The sequence below is a fragment of the Oncorhynchus gorbuscha genome, linkage group LG14 (assembly GCF_021184085.1).
Source record: "Oncorhynchus gorbuscha isolate QuinsamMale2020 ecotype Even-year linkage group LG14, OgorEven_v1.0, whole genome shotgun sequence".
Classification (NCBI taxonomy): Eukaryota; Metazoa; Chordata; class Actinopteri; order Salmoniformes; family Salmonidae; genus Oncorhynchus; species Oncorhynchus gorbuscha.
This window is the reverse complement of record NC_060186.1, coordinates 9,264,543-9,284,299: the sequence shown is the minus strand read 5'-3', so window position 1 is coordinate 9,284,299 and position 19,757 is coordinate 9,264,543. Positions and strand designations below refer to the sequence as shown.

General features: G+C 43.2%; 1 protein-coding gene across 1 annotated transcript in view; it reads left to right on the top strand.

Moving 5' to 3' along the window:
* The window catches only part of LOC123994385 (ankyrin repeat and sterile alpha motif domain-containing protein 1B-like), a 509,344-nt gene that overhangs the window by 425,305 nt on the left and 64,282 nt on the right, over positions 1–19,757 (top strand). The window contains 2 exon segments of the mRNA XM_046296905.1: positions 13,063–13,170; positions 14,152–14,352. Coding sequence (XP_046152861.1) covers positions 13,063–13,170; positions 14,152–14,352 — 309 coding nt within the window.

Genomic DNA, 19,757 nt, shown 5'->3' with positions numbered 1-19,757 from the left:
GCTGATGGTGTGTGTGGTCTCCTCTGGCATTGCAGTGGAGTTTAGAGGATCAGGGTCGTTACCGCATCTGTCCCAGTTAAGCCTGTAATCAGTTGTTCCCCTGGACTGACGGGAACGTTAACGGGATTACTCCATCGATCAGCGAAAACACTCACACACACGTTGGCACTAACTCTCTTCAGAGTGAGCAGACCACACACACACACACACACACGTTGGCACTAACTCTCTTCAGAGTGAACAGACCACACACTCTCACAGTGCGGACAGACAGACAGAGATACACATGAACGCAGGCACAGAGACACACACACACACGGACTCTAGACAAAGACTAGAGGCTACGTCCCAAACCGTTTCATTTAAAGGAAGACTGTCAACACCGCAAGGCAAGTTAACCAGCTTGATCCCTCCGGCAAAAACATTGCAAACTGAAGAGACACCGAGAGAGAGAAAGAGAATAAAAGAGGGAGTGAGAGAGGAATAGAGCGAGAGAAAGAGAGATAGAGATGGGTTGTCACTTTGCCATCAGAGATAGACAGAAGAAGGGATGAGAGAGAGAGAGAGAGAGAGAGAGGTGAAGAGGAGGAGGGAAGAGCGATAGAATGATATTGAGTGAAAGAGAGACTGATATTTTGCTGTGTATTATGATGATTATGTGTAACATAAATATTCCCCTTTGTGTCTCTCTACTGTGTCTTGGTATTGGCAATGTGACCTACTGGCTTATCATATCAGCAGAGCTTATTGAATTGGATTGAATGCAATTGAATATGGAGTTGGGAATGGAAGCAATAGAGGCAGAGTGAAAGAAGGAGTATATTGCGCGTGTAGGGTAGAGCCACTGTAGCAGTCACTCAGTTTCTATACGCAGACAATGAATTTCATTTAAATGCAAATAGGGGCATGGTGCAGTCAGGCACACGTATTGTACTGTATAGAGAACACATACTGTATAGAGAGAACACATACTGTAGAGAGAACACATACTGTAGAGAGAACACATACTGTAGAGAGAACACATACTGTAGAGAGAACACATACTGTATAGAGAACACATACTGTACATACTGTAGAGAGAATACATACTGTAGAGAGAACACATACTGTAGAGAGAACACATACTGTATAGAGAACACATACTATAGAGAGAACACATACTGTAGAGAGAATACATACTGTAGAGAGAATACATACTGTAGAGAGAACACATACTGTATAGAGAACACATACTGTAGAGAGAACACATACTGTAGAGAGAACACATACTGTATAGAGAACACATACTGTATAGAGAACACATACTGTACATACTGTAGAGAGAATACATACTGTAGAGAGAATACATACTGTAGAGAGAATACATACTGTAGAGAGGACACATACTGTAGAGAGAACACATACTGTAGAGAGAACACATACTGTATAGAGAACACATACTGTAGAGAGAACACATACTGTACATACTGTAGAGAGAATACATACTGTAGAGAGAATACATACTGTAGGGAGAATACATACTGTATAGAGAACACATACTGTAGAGAGAACACATACTGTAGAGAGAACACATACTGTAGAGAGAATACATATTGTAGAGAGAACACATATTGTAGAGAACACATACTGTAGAGAGAACACATACTGTAGAGAGAACACATACTGTAGAGAGAACACATACTGTAGAGAGAACACATACTGTACATACTGTAGAGAGAATACATACTGTAGAGAGAATACATACTGTAGAGAGGACACATACTGTAGAGAGAACACATACTGTATAGAGAACACATACTGTAGAGAGAACACATACTGTAGAGAGAACACATACTGTAGAGAGAACACATACTGTACATACTGTAGAGAGAACACATACTGTAGAGAGAACACATACTGTATAGAGAACACATACTGTAGAGAGAACACATACTGTAGAGAGAACACATACTGTATAGAGAACACAAACTGTATAGAGAACACATACTGTAGAGAGAACACATACTGTATAGAGAACACATACTGTAGAGAGAACACATACTGTAGAGAGAACACATACTGTAGAGACAACACATACTGTAGAGAGAACACATACTGTACATACTGTAGAGAGAACACATACTGTAGAGAGAACACATACTGTAGAGAGAACACATACTGTACATACTGTAGAGAGAATACATACTGTAGAGAGAACACATACTGTAGAGAGAACACATACTGTATAGAGAACACATACTGTATAGAGAACACATACTGTAGAGAGAACACATACTGTAGAGAAAACACATATTATAGAAAGAACACATACTGTAGAGAGAACACATACTGTAGAGAGAACACATACTGTAGAGAGAACACTTATTATAGAAAGAACACATGCTAATATATACTAATAATAATATATGCCATTTAGCAGACGCTTTTATCCAAAGCGACTTACAGTCATGTGTGCATACATTCTACATATGGGTGGTCCCGGGAATCGAACCCACTACCCTGGCGTTACAAGCGCCATGCTCTACCAACTGAGCTACAGAAGGACCACAATGCTGAGAGAGAACACATACTGTAGAGAGAACACATGCTGTAGAGAGAACACATGCTGTAGAGAGAACACATACTATAGAGAGAACACATACTGTAGAGAGAACACATACTGCACATACTGTAGAGAGAACACATACTATAGAGAGAACACATACTATAGAGAGAACACATACTATAGAGAGAACACATACTGCACATACTGTAGAGAGAACACATACTGCACATACTGTAGAGAGAACACATACTGCACATACTGTAGAGAGAACACATACTATAGAGAGAACACATTGTACATACTGTAGAGAGAACACATACTGTACATACTGTAGAGAGAACACATGCTGTAGAGAGAACACATACTATAGAGAGAACACATGCTGTAGAGAGAACACATACTATAGAGAGAACACATACTGTAGAGAGAACACATACTATAGAGAGAACACATACTGCACATACTATAGAGAGAACACATTGTACATACTGTAGAGAGAAAACATACTGTACATACTGTAGAGAGAACACATACTGCACATACTGTAGAGAGAACACATACTATAGAGAGAACACATTGTACATACTGTAGAGAGAACACATACTGCACATACTGTAGAGAGAACACATACTATAGAGAGAACACATTGTACATACTGTAGAGAGAAAACATACTGTACATACTGTAGAGAGAACACATACTGTAGAGAGAACACATACTGTAGAGAGAACACATACTATAGAGAGAACACATACTATAGAGAGAACACATACTGCACATACTATAGAGAGAACACATTGTACATACTGTAGAGAGAACACATACTGTACATACTGTAGAGAGAACACATACTGTACATACTGTAGAGAGAACACATACTGTACATACTGTAGAGAAAACACATACTGTACATACTGTAGAGTGATGACATACTGTAGAGTGGACAAATACTAGAGAGAGAACACATACTGTACATACTGTAGAGAGAACACATACTGTAGAGTGAACACACACTGTAGAGAGAACACATACTCTAGAGAGAACACATACTGTACATACTGTAGAGAGAACACATACTGTACATACTGTAGAGAGAACACATACTGTAGAGTGATCACATACTGTAGAGAGGACACATACTATACTGTACATACTGTAGAGAGAACACATACTGTCACACTGTAGAGAGAACACACTGTAGAGAGAACACATACTGCACATAATGTAGAGAGAATACATACTGTAGAGAGAACACATACTGTACATACTGTAGAGAGAACACATACTGTACACACTGTAGAGAGAACACATACTGTAGAGAGAACACATACTGTAGAGAGAACACATACTGTAGAGAGAACACATACTGTACATACTGTAGAGAGAACACATACTGTACACACTGTAGAGAGAACACATACTGTAGAGAGAACACATACTGTAGAGAGAACACATACTGTAGAGAGAACACATACTGTACATACTGTAGAGAGAACACATACTGTACACACTGTAGAGAGAACACATACTGTAGAGAGAACACATACTGTAGAGAGAACACATACTGTAGAGAGAACACATACTGTACATACTGTAGAGAGAACACATACTGTACACACTTTAGAGAGAACACATACTGTAGAGAGAGGACATACTGTAGAGAGAACACATACTGTACATACTGTAGAGAGAACACATACTATAGAGAGAACACATACTATAGAGAGAACACATACTGTAGAGAGAACACACACATACTGTAGAGAGAACACACATACCGTAGAGAGAACAAACTTGTACTGGAGAGAGAACACACACTTCCTGGAGAGAGAACACACACGTAATGTAGAGAGAACACACACGTAATGTAGAGAGAACACACACGTCCTGGAGAGAGAACACACACGTCCTGGAGAGAGAACACACACGTCCTGGAGAGAGAACAAACACGTAATGTAGAGAGAACACACACGTCCTGGAGAGAGAACACACACAGAGTGTAGAGAGAACACACGTACTGTAGAGAGAACACACACGTACTGTAGAGAGAACACACACATAGTGGAGAGAGAACACACACATAGTGTAGAGAGAACACACATACTGTAGAGAGAACACATACTGTAGAGAGAACACATACTGTACATACTGTAGAGAGAACACATACTGTACACACTGTAGAGAGAACACATACTGTAGAGAGAGCACATACTGTAGAGAGAACACATACTGTACATACTGTAGAGAGAACACATACTATAGAGAGAACACATACTGTAGAGAGAACACACACATACTGTAGAGAGAACACACATACCGTAGAGAGAACAAACTTGTACTGGAGAGAGAACACACACGTCCTGGAGAGAGAACACACACGTCCTGGAGAGAGAACACACACGTCCTGGAGAGAGAACACACACGTAATGTAGAGAGAACACACACGTCCTGGAGAGAGAACACACACGTCCTGGAGAGAGAACACACACATAGTGTAGAGAGAACACACATACTGTAGAGAGAACACACGTACTGTAGAGAGAACACACACATAGTGTAGAGAGAACACACATACTGTAGAGAGAACACACGTACTGTAGAGAGAACACACACGTACTGGAGAGAGAACACACACATAGCGTAGAGAGAACACACACATAGTGTAGAGAGAACACACACATAGTGTAGAGAGAACACACATACTGTAGAGAGAACACACACATAGTGTAGAGAGAACACACACGTAATGTAGAGAGAACACACACATACTGTAGAGAGAACACACATACCGTAGAGAGAACACACACGTAATGTAGAGAGAACACACATACTGTAGAGAGAACACATACTGTAGAGTGAACACACACTGTAGAGAGAACACATACTGTACATACTGTAGAGAGAACACATACTGTACATACTGTAGAGAGAACGCATACTGTAGAGAGAACACATACTGTACATATTGTAGAGAAGACATACTGTACATACTGTAGAGAGAACACATACTGTACATACTGTAGAGAGAACACATACTGTACATACTGTAGAGAGAACACATACTGTACATACTGTAGAGTGATCACATACTGTAGAGAACACATACTGTAGAGTGATCACACACTGTAGAGAGAACACATACTGTAGAGAGAACACACACATACTGTAGAGAGAACACACACTGTAGAGAGAACACATACTGCACATAATGTAGAGAGAATACATACTGTACCGACTGTAGAGAGAACACATACTGTAGAGAGAACACATACTGCACATACTATAGAGAGAACACATACTGTACACACTGTAGAGAGAACACATACTGTAGAGAGAGCACATACTGTAGAGAGAACACATACTGTAGAGAGAACACATACTGTACATACTGTAGAGAGAACACATACTCTAGAGAGAACACATACCGTAGAGAGAACACACACATACTGTAGAGAGAACACACATACCGTAGAGAGAACAAACTTGTACTGGAGAGAGAACACACACGTCCTGGAGAGATAACACACACGTCCTGGAGAGAGAACACACACGTAATGTAGAGAGAACACACACGTCCTGGAGAGAGAACACACACGTCCTGGAGAGAGAACACACACGTCCTGGAGAGAGAACACACACGTAATGTAGAGAGAACACACACGTACTGTAGAGAGAACACACACGTCCTGGAGAGAGAACACACACGTAATGTAGAGAGAACACACACTTAATGTAGAGAGAACACACACGTAATGTAGAGAGAACAAACTTGTACTGATGAGAGAACACACACGTCCTGGAGAGAGAACACACACGTAATGTAGAGAGAACACACACGTCCTGGAGAGAGAACACACACGTAATGTAGAGAGAACACACACGTAATGTAGAGAGAACACACACGTCCTGGAGAGAGAACACACACGTAATGTAGAGAGAACACACACGTAATGTAGAAAGAACACACACTTAATGTAGAGAGAACACACACGTAATGTAGAGAGAACAAACTTGTACTGATGAGAGAACACACACGTCCTGGAGAGAGAACACACACGTAATGTAGAGAGAACACACGTAATGTAGAGAGAACACACACATCCTGGAGAGAGAACACACACGTAATGTAGAGAGAACACACACGTAATGTAGAGAGAACACACACGTAATGTAGAAAGAACACACACTTAATGTAGAGAGAACACACACGTAATGTAGAGAGAACAAACTTGTACTGATGAGAGAACACACACGTCCTGGAGAGAGAACACACACGTAATGTAGAGAGAACACACACGTCCTGGAGCGAGAACACACACGTAATGTAGAGAGAACACACGTAATGTAGAGAGAACACACACATCCTGGAGAGAGAACACACACGTAATGTAGAGAGAACACACACGTAATGTAGAGAGAACACACACGTAATGTAGAGAGAACACACACGTAATGTAGAGAGAACACACACGTAATGTAGAGAGAACACACACGTAATGTAGAGAGAACACACACGTAATGTAGAGAGAACACACACGTAATGTAGAGAGAACACACACGTAATGTAGAGAGAACACACATGTAATGTAGAGAGAACACACACGTACTGTAGAGAGAACACACACGCACTGTAGAGATAACACACACGTACTGTAGAGAGAACACGCACTGTAGAGAGAACACACATACCGTAGAGAGAACACACACGTACTGTAGAGAGAACACACACGTACTGTAGAGATAACACACACGCACTGTAGAGATAACACACACGTACTGTAGAGAGAACACACACGTCCTGGAGAGAGAACACACACATAGTGTAGAGAGAACACACATACTGTAGAGAGAACACACGTACTGTAGAGAGAACACACACATAGTGTAGAGAGAACACACATACTGTAGAGAGAACACACGTACTGTAGAGAGAACACACACGTACTGGAGAGAGAACACACACATAGCGTAGAGAGAACACACACATAGTGTAGAGAGAACACACACATAGTGTAGAGAGAACACACATACTGTAGAGAGAACACACACATAGTGTAGAGAGAACACACACGTAATGTAGAGAGAACACACACATACTGTAGAGAGAACACACATACCGTAGAGAGAACACACACGTAATGTAGAGAGAACACATACTGTAGAGTGAACACACACTGTAGAGAGAACACATACTGTACATACTGTAGAGAGAACACATACTGTACATACTGTAGAGAGAACGCATACTGTAGAGAGAACACATACTGTACACACTGTAGAGAGAACACATACTGTACATATTGTAGAGAAGACATACTGTACATACTGTAGAGAGAACACATACTGTACATACTGTAGAGAGAACACATACTGTACATACTGTAGAGAGAACACATACTGTAGAGTGATCACACACTGTAGAGAGAACACATACTGTAGAGAGAACACACACATACTGTAGAGAGAACACACACTGTAGAGAGAACACATACTGCACATAATGTAGAGAGAATACATACTGTACCGACTGTAGAGAGAACACATACTGTAGAGAGAACACATACTGCACATACTATAGAGAGAACACATACTGTACACACTGTAGAGAGAACACATACTGTAGAGAGAGCACATACTGTAGAGAGAACACATACTGTAGAGAGAACACATACTGTACATACTGTAGAGAGAACACATACTCTAGAGAGAACACATACCGTAGAGAAAACACACACATACTGTAGAGAGAACACACATACCGTAGAGAGAACAAACTTGTACTGGAGAGAGAACACACACATCCTGGAGAGATAACACACACGTCCTGGAGAGAGAACACACACGTAATGTAGAGAGAACAAACACGTCCTGGAGAGAGAACACACACGTAATGTAGAGAGAACACACACGTACTGTAGAGAGAACACACACGTCCTGGAGAGAGAACACACACGTAATGTAGAGAGAACACACACTTAATGTAGAGAGAACACACACGTAATGTAGAGAGAACAAACTTGTACTGATGAGAGAACACACACGTCCTGGAGAGAGAACACACACGTAATGTAGAGAGAACACACACGTCCTGGAGAGAGAACACACACGTAATGTAGAGAGAACACACACGTAATGTAGAGAGAACACACACGTCCTGGAGAGAGAACACACACGTAATGTAGAGAGAACACACACGTAATGTAGAGAGAACACACACGTCCTGGAGAGAGAACACACACGTAATGTAGAGAGAACACACACGTCCTGGAGAGAGAACACACACGTAATGTAGAGAGAACACACACGTAATGTAGAGAGAACACACACGTAATGTAGAGAGAACACACACGTCCTGGAGAGAGAACACACGTAATGTAGAGAGAACACACACATCCTGGAGAGAGAACACACGCGTAATGTAGAGAGAACACACACGTAATATAGAGAGAACACACACGTAATGTAGAGAGAACACACACGTAATGTAGAGAGAACACACACGTAATGTAGAGAGAACACACACGTACTGTAGAGAGAACACATATACTGTAGAGAGAACACACACGTACTGTAGAGAGAACACATATACCGTAGAGAGAACACACACGTACTGTAGAGAGAACACACACGTACTGTAGAGAGAACACATATACCGTAGAGAGAACACACACGTACTGTAGAAAGAACACACACGCACTGTAGAGAGAACACATATACTGTAGAGAGAACACACACGTACTGTAGAGAGAACACACACGTAATGTAGAGAGAACACACATGTAATGTAGAGAGAACACACACATACTGTAGAGAGAACACACACGTAATGTAGAGAGAACACATATACTGTAGAGAGAACACACACGTACTGTAGAGAGAACACATATACTGTAGAGAGAACACACACGTAATGTAGAGAGAACACACACGTAATGTAGAGAGAACACACACGTAATGTAGAGAGAACACACACGCACTGTAGAGAGATCACACACGTATTGTAAAGAGAACAAACACGTACTGTAGAGAGAACACACACGTATTGTAGAGAGAACACACACTTACTGTAGAGAGAACACACACGTAATGTAAAGAGAACAAACACGTACTGTAGAGAGAACACACACGTATTGTAGAGAGAACACACACTTACTGTAGAGAGAACACACACGTAATGTAAAGAGAACAAACACGTACTGTAGAGAGAACACACACGTATTGTAGAGAGAACACACACGTAATGTAGAGAGAACACACACATACTGTAGAGAGAACACACACATACTGTAGAGAGAACACACACGTACTGTAGGGAGAACACACACTTACTGTAGAGAGAACACACACGTATTGTAGAGAGAACACACACGTAATGTAGAGAGAAGACACACGTACTGTAGAGAGAACACACGTACTGTAGAGAGAACACACGTACTGTAGAGAGAACACACCCGTACTGTAGAGAGAACACACCCATACTGTAGAGAACACACACGTAATGTAGAGAGAACACACACGTACTGTAGAGAGAACACACACGTACTGTAGAGAGAACACACACGTACTGTAGAGAGAACACACACGTACTGTAGAGAGAACACACCTACTGTAGAGAGAACACACACGTAATGTAGAGAGAACACCCACGTACTGTAGAGAGAACACATATACTGTAGAGAGAACACACACGTACTGTAGAGAGAACACACACGTACTGTAGAGAGAACACACCTACTGTAGAGAGAACACACATACTGTAGAGAGAACACACACGTAATGTAGAGAGAACACACACGTAATGTAGAGAGAACACACACGTACTGTAGAGAGAACACACATGTACTGTAGAGAGAACACACACGTACTGTAGAGAGAACACACCTACTGTAGAGAGAACACACATGTAATGTAGAGAACACACACGTAATGTAGAGAGAACACACATACTGTAGAGAGAACACACACGTAATGTAGAGAGAACACACATACTGTAGAGAGAACACACACGTAATGTAGAGAGAACACACACGTACTGTAGAGAGAACACACATGTACTGTAGAGAGAACACACACGTACTGTAGAGAGAACACACATACTGTAGAGAGAACACACACGCACTGTAGAGAGAACACACATGTACTGTAGGGAGAACACACACGTACTGTAGAGAGAACACACACGTAATGTAAAGAGAACACACACGTACTGTAGAGAGAACACACGTAATGTAGAGAGAACACACATGTAATGTAGAGAGAACACACACGTACTGTAGAGAGAACACACGTAATGTAGAGAGAACACACATGTAATGTAGAGAGAACACACGTACTGTAGAGAGTCAGGTTATGTTTCAGTCCTTGTCCATTTCGGAGTTATAACATTGTAATGTACTCCCCCAGGATCTAAATAGCATAAGTTTTGGTCAAACAAAGAACACTGTGTGTGTGTGTGTGTGTGTGTGTGTGTGTGTGTGTGTGTGTGTGTGTGTGTGTGTGTGTGTGTGTGTGTGTGTGTGTGTGTGTGTGTGTGTGTGTGTGTGTGTGTGTGTGTGTGTGTGTGTGTGTGTGTGTGTGTGTGTGTGTGGTGAGGCGAGAGAGGGAGAATGGAGCTGGTTAATAATTGGATCTGCTTACGTGTGTTTGTGTAACAGGCAGAGAGAGAGAGCGATAGCCTCACAAAATATGCCAATGAAATCTCCAACCATCAAAACCCAGAATGACATATAAACGCACGTCTTTGATCATGGTAATTTTGGCAATTAGAATCATTTTTTTTCTGGAAGAGAAAACAATGTTAGACGATGATCAAGCCGTTCCCTTATATTTAGAGTTGTCTGAATGTTTAGAGCCTGTCTGTTTAGCCGAACACTCCTCTATTTAAAAAAGCCCATTGATTATTTCATAGTGTGGCGTTAACCTTTAAATATGGTGATTTTCATGTGGCCATAATAATATATGCCATTTAGCAGACGCTTTTATCCAAAGCGACGTACAGTCATGTGTGCATACATTCTACGTATGGGTGGTCCCGGGGATCGAACCCACTACCCTGGCGTTACAAGCGCCATGCTCTACCAACTGAGCTACAGAAGGACCAATGATGCAATATAGTATATTTTCAATCAAAGCCGCAATCTGTGTTTCCTGTCTAGGAAAATACATGTTCTTCTTCTTTCTAGGATTGGGAAATTAATAATTAGAGTTTTAATATTTAGATTTCTCTTTTGGTTGCTCTTAAGTGTGTGTGGTAACAGATGCGGGCCAGTAATTGGTGAGTGAGGGCTGGAGAGGAAGGAATCAATAATGCGTGTGCGTGTGCGTGTGCGTGTGCGTGTGCGTGCGTGTGTGTGTGTGTGTGTGTGTGTGTGTGTGTGTGTGTGTGTGTGTGTGTGTGTGTGTGTGTGTGTGTGTGTGTGTGTGTGTGTGTGTGTGTGTGTGTGTGTGTGTGTGTGTGCGTGTGCGTGTGTGTGTGCATGTGAACGAGCGAGCGCGTTTGTTTGTGTGTGTGTGTGTGTGTTAGGTAGTGAAGGTAGCGTAGGGAGAGTCATTAGGCTCACTGCTAGGTCTCAGACTCACTATAATTACCAACTCTCTAGCTGGAACACACACCTACATCCTCCCTCCTCAGTCCTCTTATCCACACACACATCCTTCATTGATGCACATCACACCCACACCTGCACTTACATCCACTGCCTTTTGGGAGAAGAGCTTACTGCCAAGACATTGTATGAGCCACACACACACACACAAATCTAGTGTGTTGGAAGCAGTCTTTTGGCAGCCCTTTAAACCCCCTGCAGAATGTGCCAGGAAGGACAAACCAAACTAAAAAGTGTGTGTGTGTGTTTCACTGCAAACTTAATTACCTTGTAACGGTGAACCAGGCTGGTGCCTTTATGTGATAATAATTCTAGTAATGATGTTACATATGGTCTGCTCTGTGTTTTTACCATTATGACTCATTGTTCCTTCTTTGAAATCCCGGTTATTTCACTATATTAATGTTTAATAGAAACACTCATATGTTTTGCTTATTACAACCAGAGGAGGCTGGTGGGAGGAGCTATAGGATGACGGGCTCATTGTAATGGCTGGAATGGAATCAATGGAACAGTATCAAACACATGAAATGTATAGAAACCTCATGTTTGACCCTGTTCCATTTATTCCATTCCAGCCATAACAATGGGCCCCTCCTCCTATAGCTCCTCCCACCAGCTTCCTCTGATTACAACATCTCTTTTTACCTCAGGCAGTACATATGATGTCACCATATCACCATTGTTATAACTTTGATGTTGTCAGTTTATTATCGTGCTTGTATTATTCCAGAGTGCCTCACTACCAATAGAGGTAGGATTTGAATCCAACACTCTCATAACTGGGTTTTACTTCAGTGGAGGCTTATTACATGCTTAGTTCACATTCATTCCATGTTAAATACATATTGATCGTTGTGTTGAAACAGTTGTGTTGATAGGTTGTTGACCTGTGTCTCTCTTCCTCCCTAGGTGTTGAAGGTCAGTCTGATAGGACACAGGAAGAGAATCCTGGCCTCGCTGGGAGACAGGCTTCACCAAGACCCTCCACAGAAACCCCCACGGGCCATCTCCCTACGGGTCAGTGTGTGTGTGTGTGTGTGTGTGTGTGTGTGTGTGTGTGTGTGTGTGTGTGTGTGTGTGTGTGTGTGTGTGTGTGTGTGTGTGTGTGTGTGTGTGTGTGTGTGTGTGTGTGTGTGTGTGTGTGTGTGTGTGTGTGTGTGTGTGTGTGTGTGTGTGTGTGCTCTCTCTCTTCCCTCCCAGATGGTAGTAGTCCTAGAGACTGCAGAGAGGTTCAGTGAGCTTAGGGGAAATATGTCCACTGCTGTTGTTAGCCTTCACAAGTCTCCCGGCAGACACAAAATGGATTCCGCCAGGACCACAATAGACCGGTTCCCATCTCATCATCCCTATCGGTCCTGGATACTAATTACAAGATACTGCATTCCATTCCCCAGTGCGTATGGGTCTAATGTTAATCTAACAAAGGCCCGGGATATGCTTCACCTCCTGGGAATCAATTTGATCCGGCAGCCAGGATGTGGCTGCTGCTCTGCAGCCTCTCAAGGCCCAGACACCTGCTTTCATTCCATTTAACAAATCGGTCCAGACAGAGGGGCTGGGCAGCGTCTCCACTGCAAATCTAGTCTGCTGTCCAGAGCCAGGCTAGCAAACAGAGTGGAGGCTGAAGGTTTATTCAGCATACCATATTGCCATGTTCCAAAAGCATTCCACGAGACACCACTTAGAATGCTTGCTCAACACAGTAACTTCATTTTAAGAGGTATGCTAGTGAAAATAATAAGATAAGAGGTAAGCAAGGCAATTTCAATGTAGTGGAATCATTATAAACTGCCCTAATTTTATAAACTTGTAAACTTATCATTATAAACTGCCCTAATTTTCACCCCCGCCTTTGAGGTATGCCCACATTGGGAATAGCAGTCTTCACATTTGACCTCTCGTTTTCTAGAACACCCTGTCATGGAGCCTCAAAAGCATCACATGGCACACTTCACCACAATTTAATAACCCCTCCGCTCTGTCCATCCATCCTCCCAGGAGCCCGGTGGCTGCAACACCCCTCCCCAGATCCTTCCGGGCCAGGCTGCATACACCACAGCGGGTGTCCCAGGGGGATCGTTGGACGTGCAGCACCTCATCATGCAGGCGGACGCACGGCGCCGCCAGCGCTCCAACGACAACTACTTAGAGGAGATGCCTCGCTCCAAACTGGAGCGGCAGATGGCCCAAGTCAGCATGGTGAGAGGGGGGGGGGACAGCAGCCTAGACAGCAGCCTCTCACTATTATTTTCCTGTGTGTCCCTATTTGACCTCTCTACCAAACTACGAAAGCGTGATGATTAATACCCTGCTCAAAAAAATAAAGAGAACACTAAAATAACACATCCTAGATCTGAATGAATTAAATATTTTTATTAAATACTTCTTTCTTTACATAGTTGAATGTGCTGACAACAAAATCACACAAAAATTATCAATGGAAATCAAATTTCTGACCCACCGCCAAACCGGTCATGCTGGAGGATGTTGCAGGCAGCAGATCGTTCTCCACGGCGTCTCCAGACTGTCACGTCTGTCACATGTGCTCAGTGTGAACCTGCTTTCATCTGTGAAGAGCACAGGGCGCCAGTGGCGAATTAGCCAATCTTGGTGTTCTCTGGCAAATTAAAAACGTCTTGCACGGTGTTGGGCTGTAAGCACAACCCCCACCCTCGTGGAGTGTGTTTCTGACCGTTTGAGCAGACACATGCACGTTTGTGGCCTGCTGGAGGTCATTTTGCAGGACTTTGGCAGTGCTCCCCCTGCTCCTCCTTGCACAAAGGCGGAGGTAGCGGTCCTGCTGCTGGGTTGTTGCCCTCCTACGGCCTCCTCCACGTCTCCTGATGTACTGCCCTGTCTCCTGGTAGCGCCTCCATGCTCTGGACACAACGCTGACAGACACAGCAAACCTTCTTGCCACAGCTCGCATTGATGTGCCATCCTGGATGAGCTGCACTACCTGAGCCACTTGTGTGAGTTGTAGACTCCGTCTCATGCTACCACTAGAGTGAAAGCACCGCCAGCATTCAAAAGTGACCAAAACATCATCCAGGAAGCATAGGAACTGAGAAGTGGTTTGTGGTCCCCACCTGCAGAACCACTCCTTTATTGGGGGTGTCTTGCTAATTGCCTATAATTTCCACCTGTTGTCTATTCCATTTGCACAACAGCAGGTGAAATTTATTGTAAATCAGTGTTGCTTCCTAAGTGGACAGTTTGATTTCACAGAAGTGTGATTGACTTGGAGTTACATTGTGTTGTGTAAGTGTTCCCTTTATTGTTTTGAGCAGTGGATAATATGACATATCATTCATCCTCCCGGATGGTCAGCGGGCAGAACGCTGTTATAAATCATTTGTACACTGCAAATTGACCGCAAGAATCCCAAACAGATATAGTATTAGATAAAAATAGTAGAATTTCAAACCTTGATTACTTTGGGATAAGATCACGTATGCCTTTATTTATACTTGGAAACTACTGTACCTGGGAACAACTGAAAATCACTTTGAGCTCATTTATTTTATGTCCAACAACAATTATTTAAAAAAATACATATATATACAGCCGTGGCCAAAAGTTTTGAGGATGACACAAATACACATTTTCACAAAGTCTGCTGCCTCATTGTTTTTAGATATTTTTGTCAGATGTTACTTTATAATTACAAGCATTACATAAGTGTCAAAGGCTTGTATTGAAAATTACAAGTTGATGAAAAGAGTCAATATTTGCAGTGTTTACCCTTCTTTTTCAAGAACTCTGCAATCCGCCCTGGCATGATGTCAATTAACTTCTGGGCCACATCCTGACTGATGGCAGCCCATTCTTGCATAATTAATGCTTGGAGTTTGTCAGAATTTGTGGGTTTTTGTTTGTCCACCGCCTCTTGAGGATTGACCACAAGTTCTCAGATTAAGGTCTGGGGAGTTTCCTGGCCATGGACCCAAAATGTTGATGTTTTGTTCCCAGAGCCAGGCAAGGTGCTTCATCATGCTGGAAAAGGCATTGTTTGTCACCAAACTGTTCCTGGATGGTTGGGAGAAGTCGCTCTCGGATGTGTTGGTACCATTCTTTATTCATGGCTGTGTTCTTAGGCAGAATTGTGAGTGAGCCCACTCCCTTGGCTGAGAAGCAACCCCACACATGAATGGTCTCAGGATGCTTTACTGTTGGCATGACACAGGACCGATGGTAGCGCTCACCTTGTCTTCTCCGGACAAGCTTTTTTCCGGATACCCCAAACAATCGGAAAGGGGAGTCATCAGAGAAAATGACCCAGCCCTCAGCAGTCCAATCCCTGTACCTTTTGCAGAATATCAGTCTGTCCCTGATGTTTTTCCTTTAGAGAAGTAGCTTATTTCCTGCCCTTCTTGACACCAGGCCATCCTCAAGTCTTCGTCTCACTGTGCGTGCAGATGCACTCACACCTGCCTGCTGCCATTCCTGAACAAGCTCTGTACTGGCCGAACCCGCAGCTGAGACGGTCCTGGCGCTTGCTGGACTTTCTTGGGCGTCCTGAAACCTTCTTCACAACAATTGAACTGCTCTCCTTGAAGTTCTTGATGATCCGATAAATGGTTGATTTAGGTGCAATCATACTGGCTGTGCCTGTGAAGCCCTTTTTGTGAAAAGCAATGATGACGCACGCGTTTCCTTGCAGGTAACCATGGTTGACAGAGGAAGAACAATTATTCCAAGCACCACCCCCCTTTTGAAACTTCCAGTCTGTTATTCGAACTCAATCAGCATGACAAAGTGATCTCCAGCCGTGTCCTCGTCAACACTCACACCTGTGTTAACGGAAGAATCACTGACATGATGTCAGCTGGTCCTTTTGTGGCAGGGCTGAAATGCAGTGGAAATGGTTTTTGGGGATTCAGGTCATTTGCATGGCAAAGAGGTACTTTAAAAGTAATTGCAGTTCATCTGATCACTCTTCATAACATTCTGGAGTATATGCAAATTGCCATCATACAAACTGAGGCAGCAGACTTTGTGAAAATTAATATTTGTGTAATTCTCAAAACTTTTGCCCTCGACTGTATATTTGGCCCTTGGATTGCCTTTTGGGGAATCCTGCCCTATACTGTACCATAACTGCTCTACTAACCTGTATTAGAATGCTATTTAACTTATATACAGTGCATTCCCGAAAGTATTCAGACCCATTCGCTTTTTCCACATTTTGTTATGTTACAGCCTCATTCTAAAATGTATTAAATAGCCATTTTTCCCCATCACTTTACACGCAATACCCCATAATGACAAAGCGAAAACAGATTTTTTGAAATGTTTGATCATTTATAAAAAATAAAAAACAGAAATACCTTATTTACATAAGTATTCAGACCCTGCAATGAGATTCGAAATTGAACTCCGGCGCGTCCTGTTTCCATTGATCATCCTTGAGATGTTTCTACAACTTGATTGGAGTCCACCTGTGGTAAATTAAGTTGATTGGACATGATTTGGAAAGGCACACATCTGTCTCTATAAGGTCCCACAGTGCATGTCAGAGCAAAAATCAAGCCATGATGTCGAAGGAATAGTCCGTAGAGCTCCGAGACAGGATTGTGTCGAGGCACAGATCTGGGGAAGGGTAGAAAAAAAGATTCTGCAGCATTGAAGATCTGCAAGAACACAGTGGCCTCCATCATTCTTAAATGGAGAAAAGTTTGGAACCACCAATACTTTTCCTGGAGCTGGCCATCTGGCCAAGCTGAGCAATCAGGAGAGAAGGGCCTTAGTCAGGGAGGTGACCAAGAACATGGTGGTCACTCTGACTGAGCTCCAGAGTTCCTCTGTGAAGGTGGGAGAACATTCCAGAAGGATAACCATCTATGTAGCACACCACCAATCAGACCTTTATGATAGAGTGGCCAGATGGAAGCCACTCCTCAGCACATGACAGCCCACTTGAAGTTTGCCAAAAGGCACTTAAAGACTCTCAGACCATGAGAAACAAGCTTCGCTGGTCTGAAACCAGGATTGAACTCTTTGGCCTGAATGCCAAGTGTCACGTCTGGAGGAAACCTGGCACCATCCCTACGGTGAAGCATGGTGATGGCAGCATCATGCTGGTAGCATCATGCTGTGTGAATGTTTTTCAGCAGCAGGGACTGGGAGACTAGTCAGGATCGAGTCAAAGATGAACGGAGCAAAGTACAAAGAGATCCTTGATGAAAACCTGCACCAGAGCGCTCAGGATCTCAGACTGGAGTGAAGGTTCACCTTCCGACAGGACAATGACCCTAAGCACACAGCCAAGACAACACAGGAGTGGCTTTGGGACAAGTCTCTGAATGTCCTTGATTGGCCCAGCCAGAGCCCGGACTTGAAACCGATCAAATATCTCTGGAGAGACCTGACAATAGCTGTGAAGCGTCGCTCCCCACCAACCTGACAGAGCTTGAGAGGATCTGCAGAGAAGAATGGGAGAAACTCCCCAAATACAGGTGTGCCAAGCTTGTAGCGTCAAACCCAAGAAGACTCGTGGCTGTAATCGCTGCCAAAGGTGCTTCAACAAAGTACTGAGTAAGGGGTCTGAATACTTATGTAAATGTGATATTTCAGTTTTTGTTTTTAATACATGTGCAAACATTTCTAAAAACCAGTTTTTGCTTTGTCATTATGGGGTATTGTGTGTAGATTGATTTTGGAAAACAAATCTATAATCATATTTGAATAAGGCTGTAACGTAACGAAATGTGGAAAGTCAAGGGGTCTGAATACTTTCCGAATGCACTGAATATTAGCATGCATGGTACAGTATGGTAACCTCTCTACCAAAATCCATGATCCTCCTATTGAACCTCTCCACCAACCTATGAAAGCACGGTCGGCGAGTCAGAGGCATCTGGGAGAGCAGCTTCTCTTAAGCGTTCCTTTGATCTACCCCGATTAGGGTCCATCCGGAGTGTGTGTGAGAGTGTGTGTGATTCACAGAGCTTGTCGCACCAGACACACACTTATGTTTCTACACGACTGACTCTTTGAAGTGCGTTTGTGTCACGACTCATGACAACATTGGCCTCTTTAGAACAGCACTCAGGTGAGTGCAGTGAGTCAACAAGGTCGTGTAGAGGGGATCATTATGGAGACTTCTGTATTCCTCTCACTCTCATATACTTTCCACTCTTTCCTTTATCTCTCCCTTTTTCCCCCTTTTCCCCCCACAATGCCTCTGACTGCCCATTGCAACTGAGGCAGTCAGAGATCATGCCCTACTCCCCCCATTACTACTGAGGCAGTCAGAGATCATGCCCTACTCCCCCCATTACTACTGAGGCAGTCAGAGATCATGCCCTACTCCCCCATTACTACTGAGGCAGTCAGAGATCATGCCCTACTCCCCCCATTACTACTGAGGCAGTCAGAGATCATGCCCTACTCCCCCATTACTACTGAGGCAGTCAGAGATCATGCCCTACTCCCCCATTACTACTGAGGCAGTCAGAGATCATGCCCTACTCCCCCCATTGCAACTGAGGCAGTCAGAGATCATGCCCTACTCCCCCATTGCAACTGAGGCAGTCAGAGATCATGCCCTACTCCCCCATTACTACTGATGCAGTCAGAGATCATGCCCTACTCCCCCATTA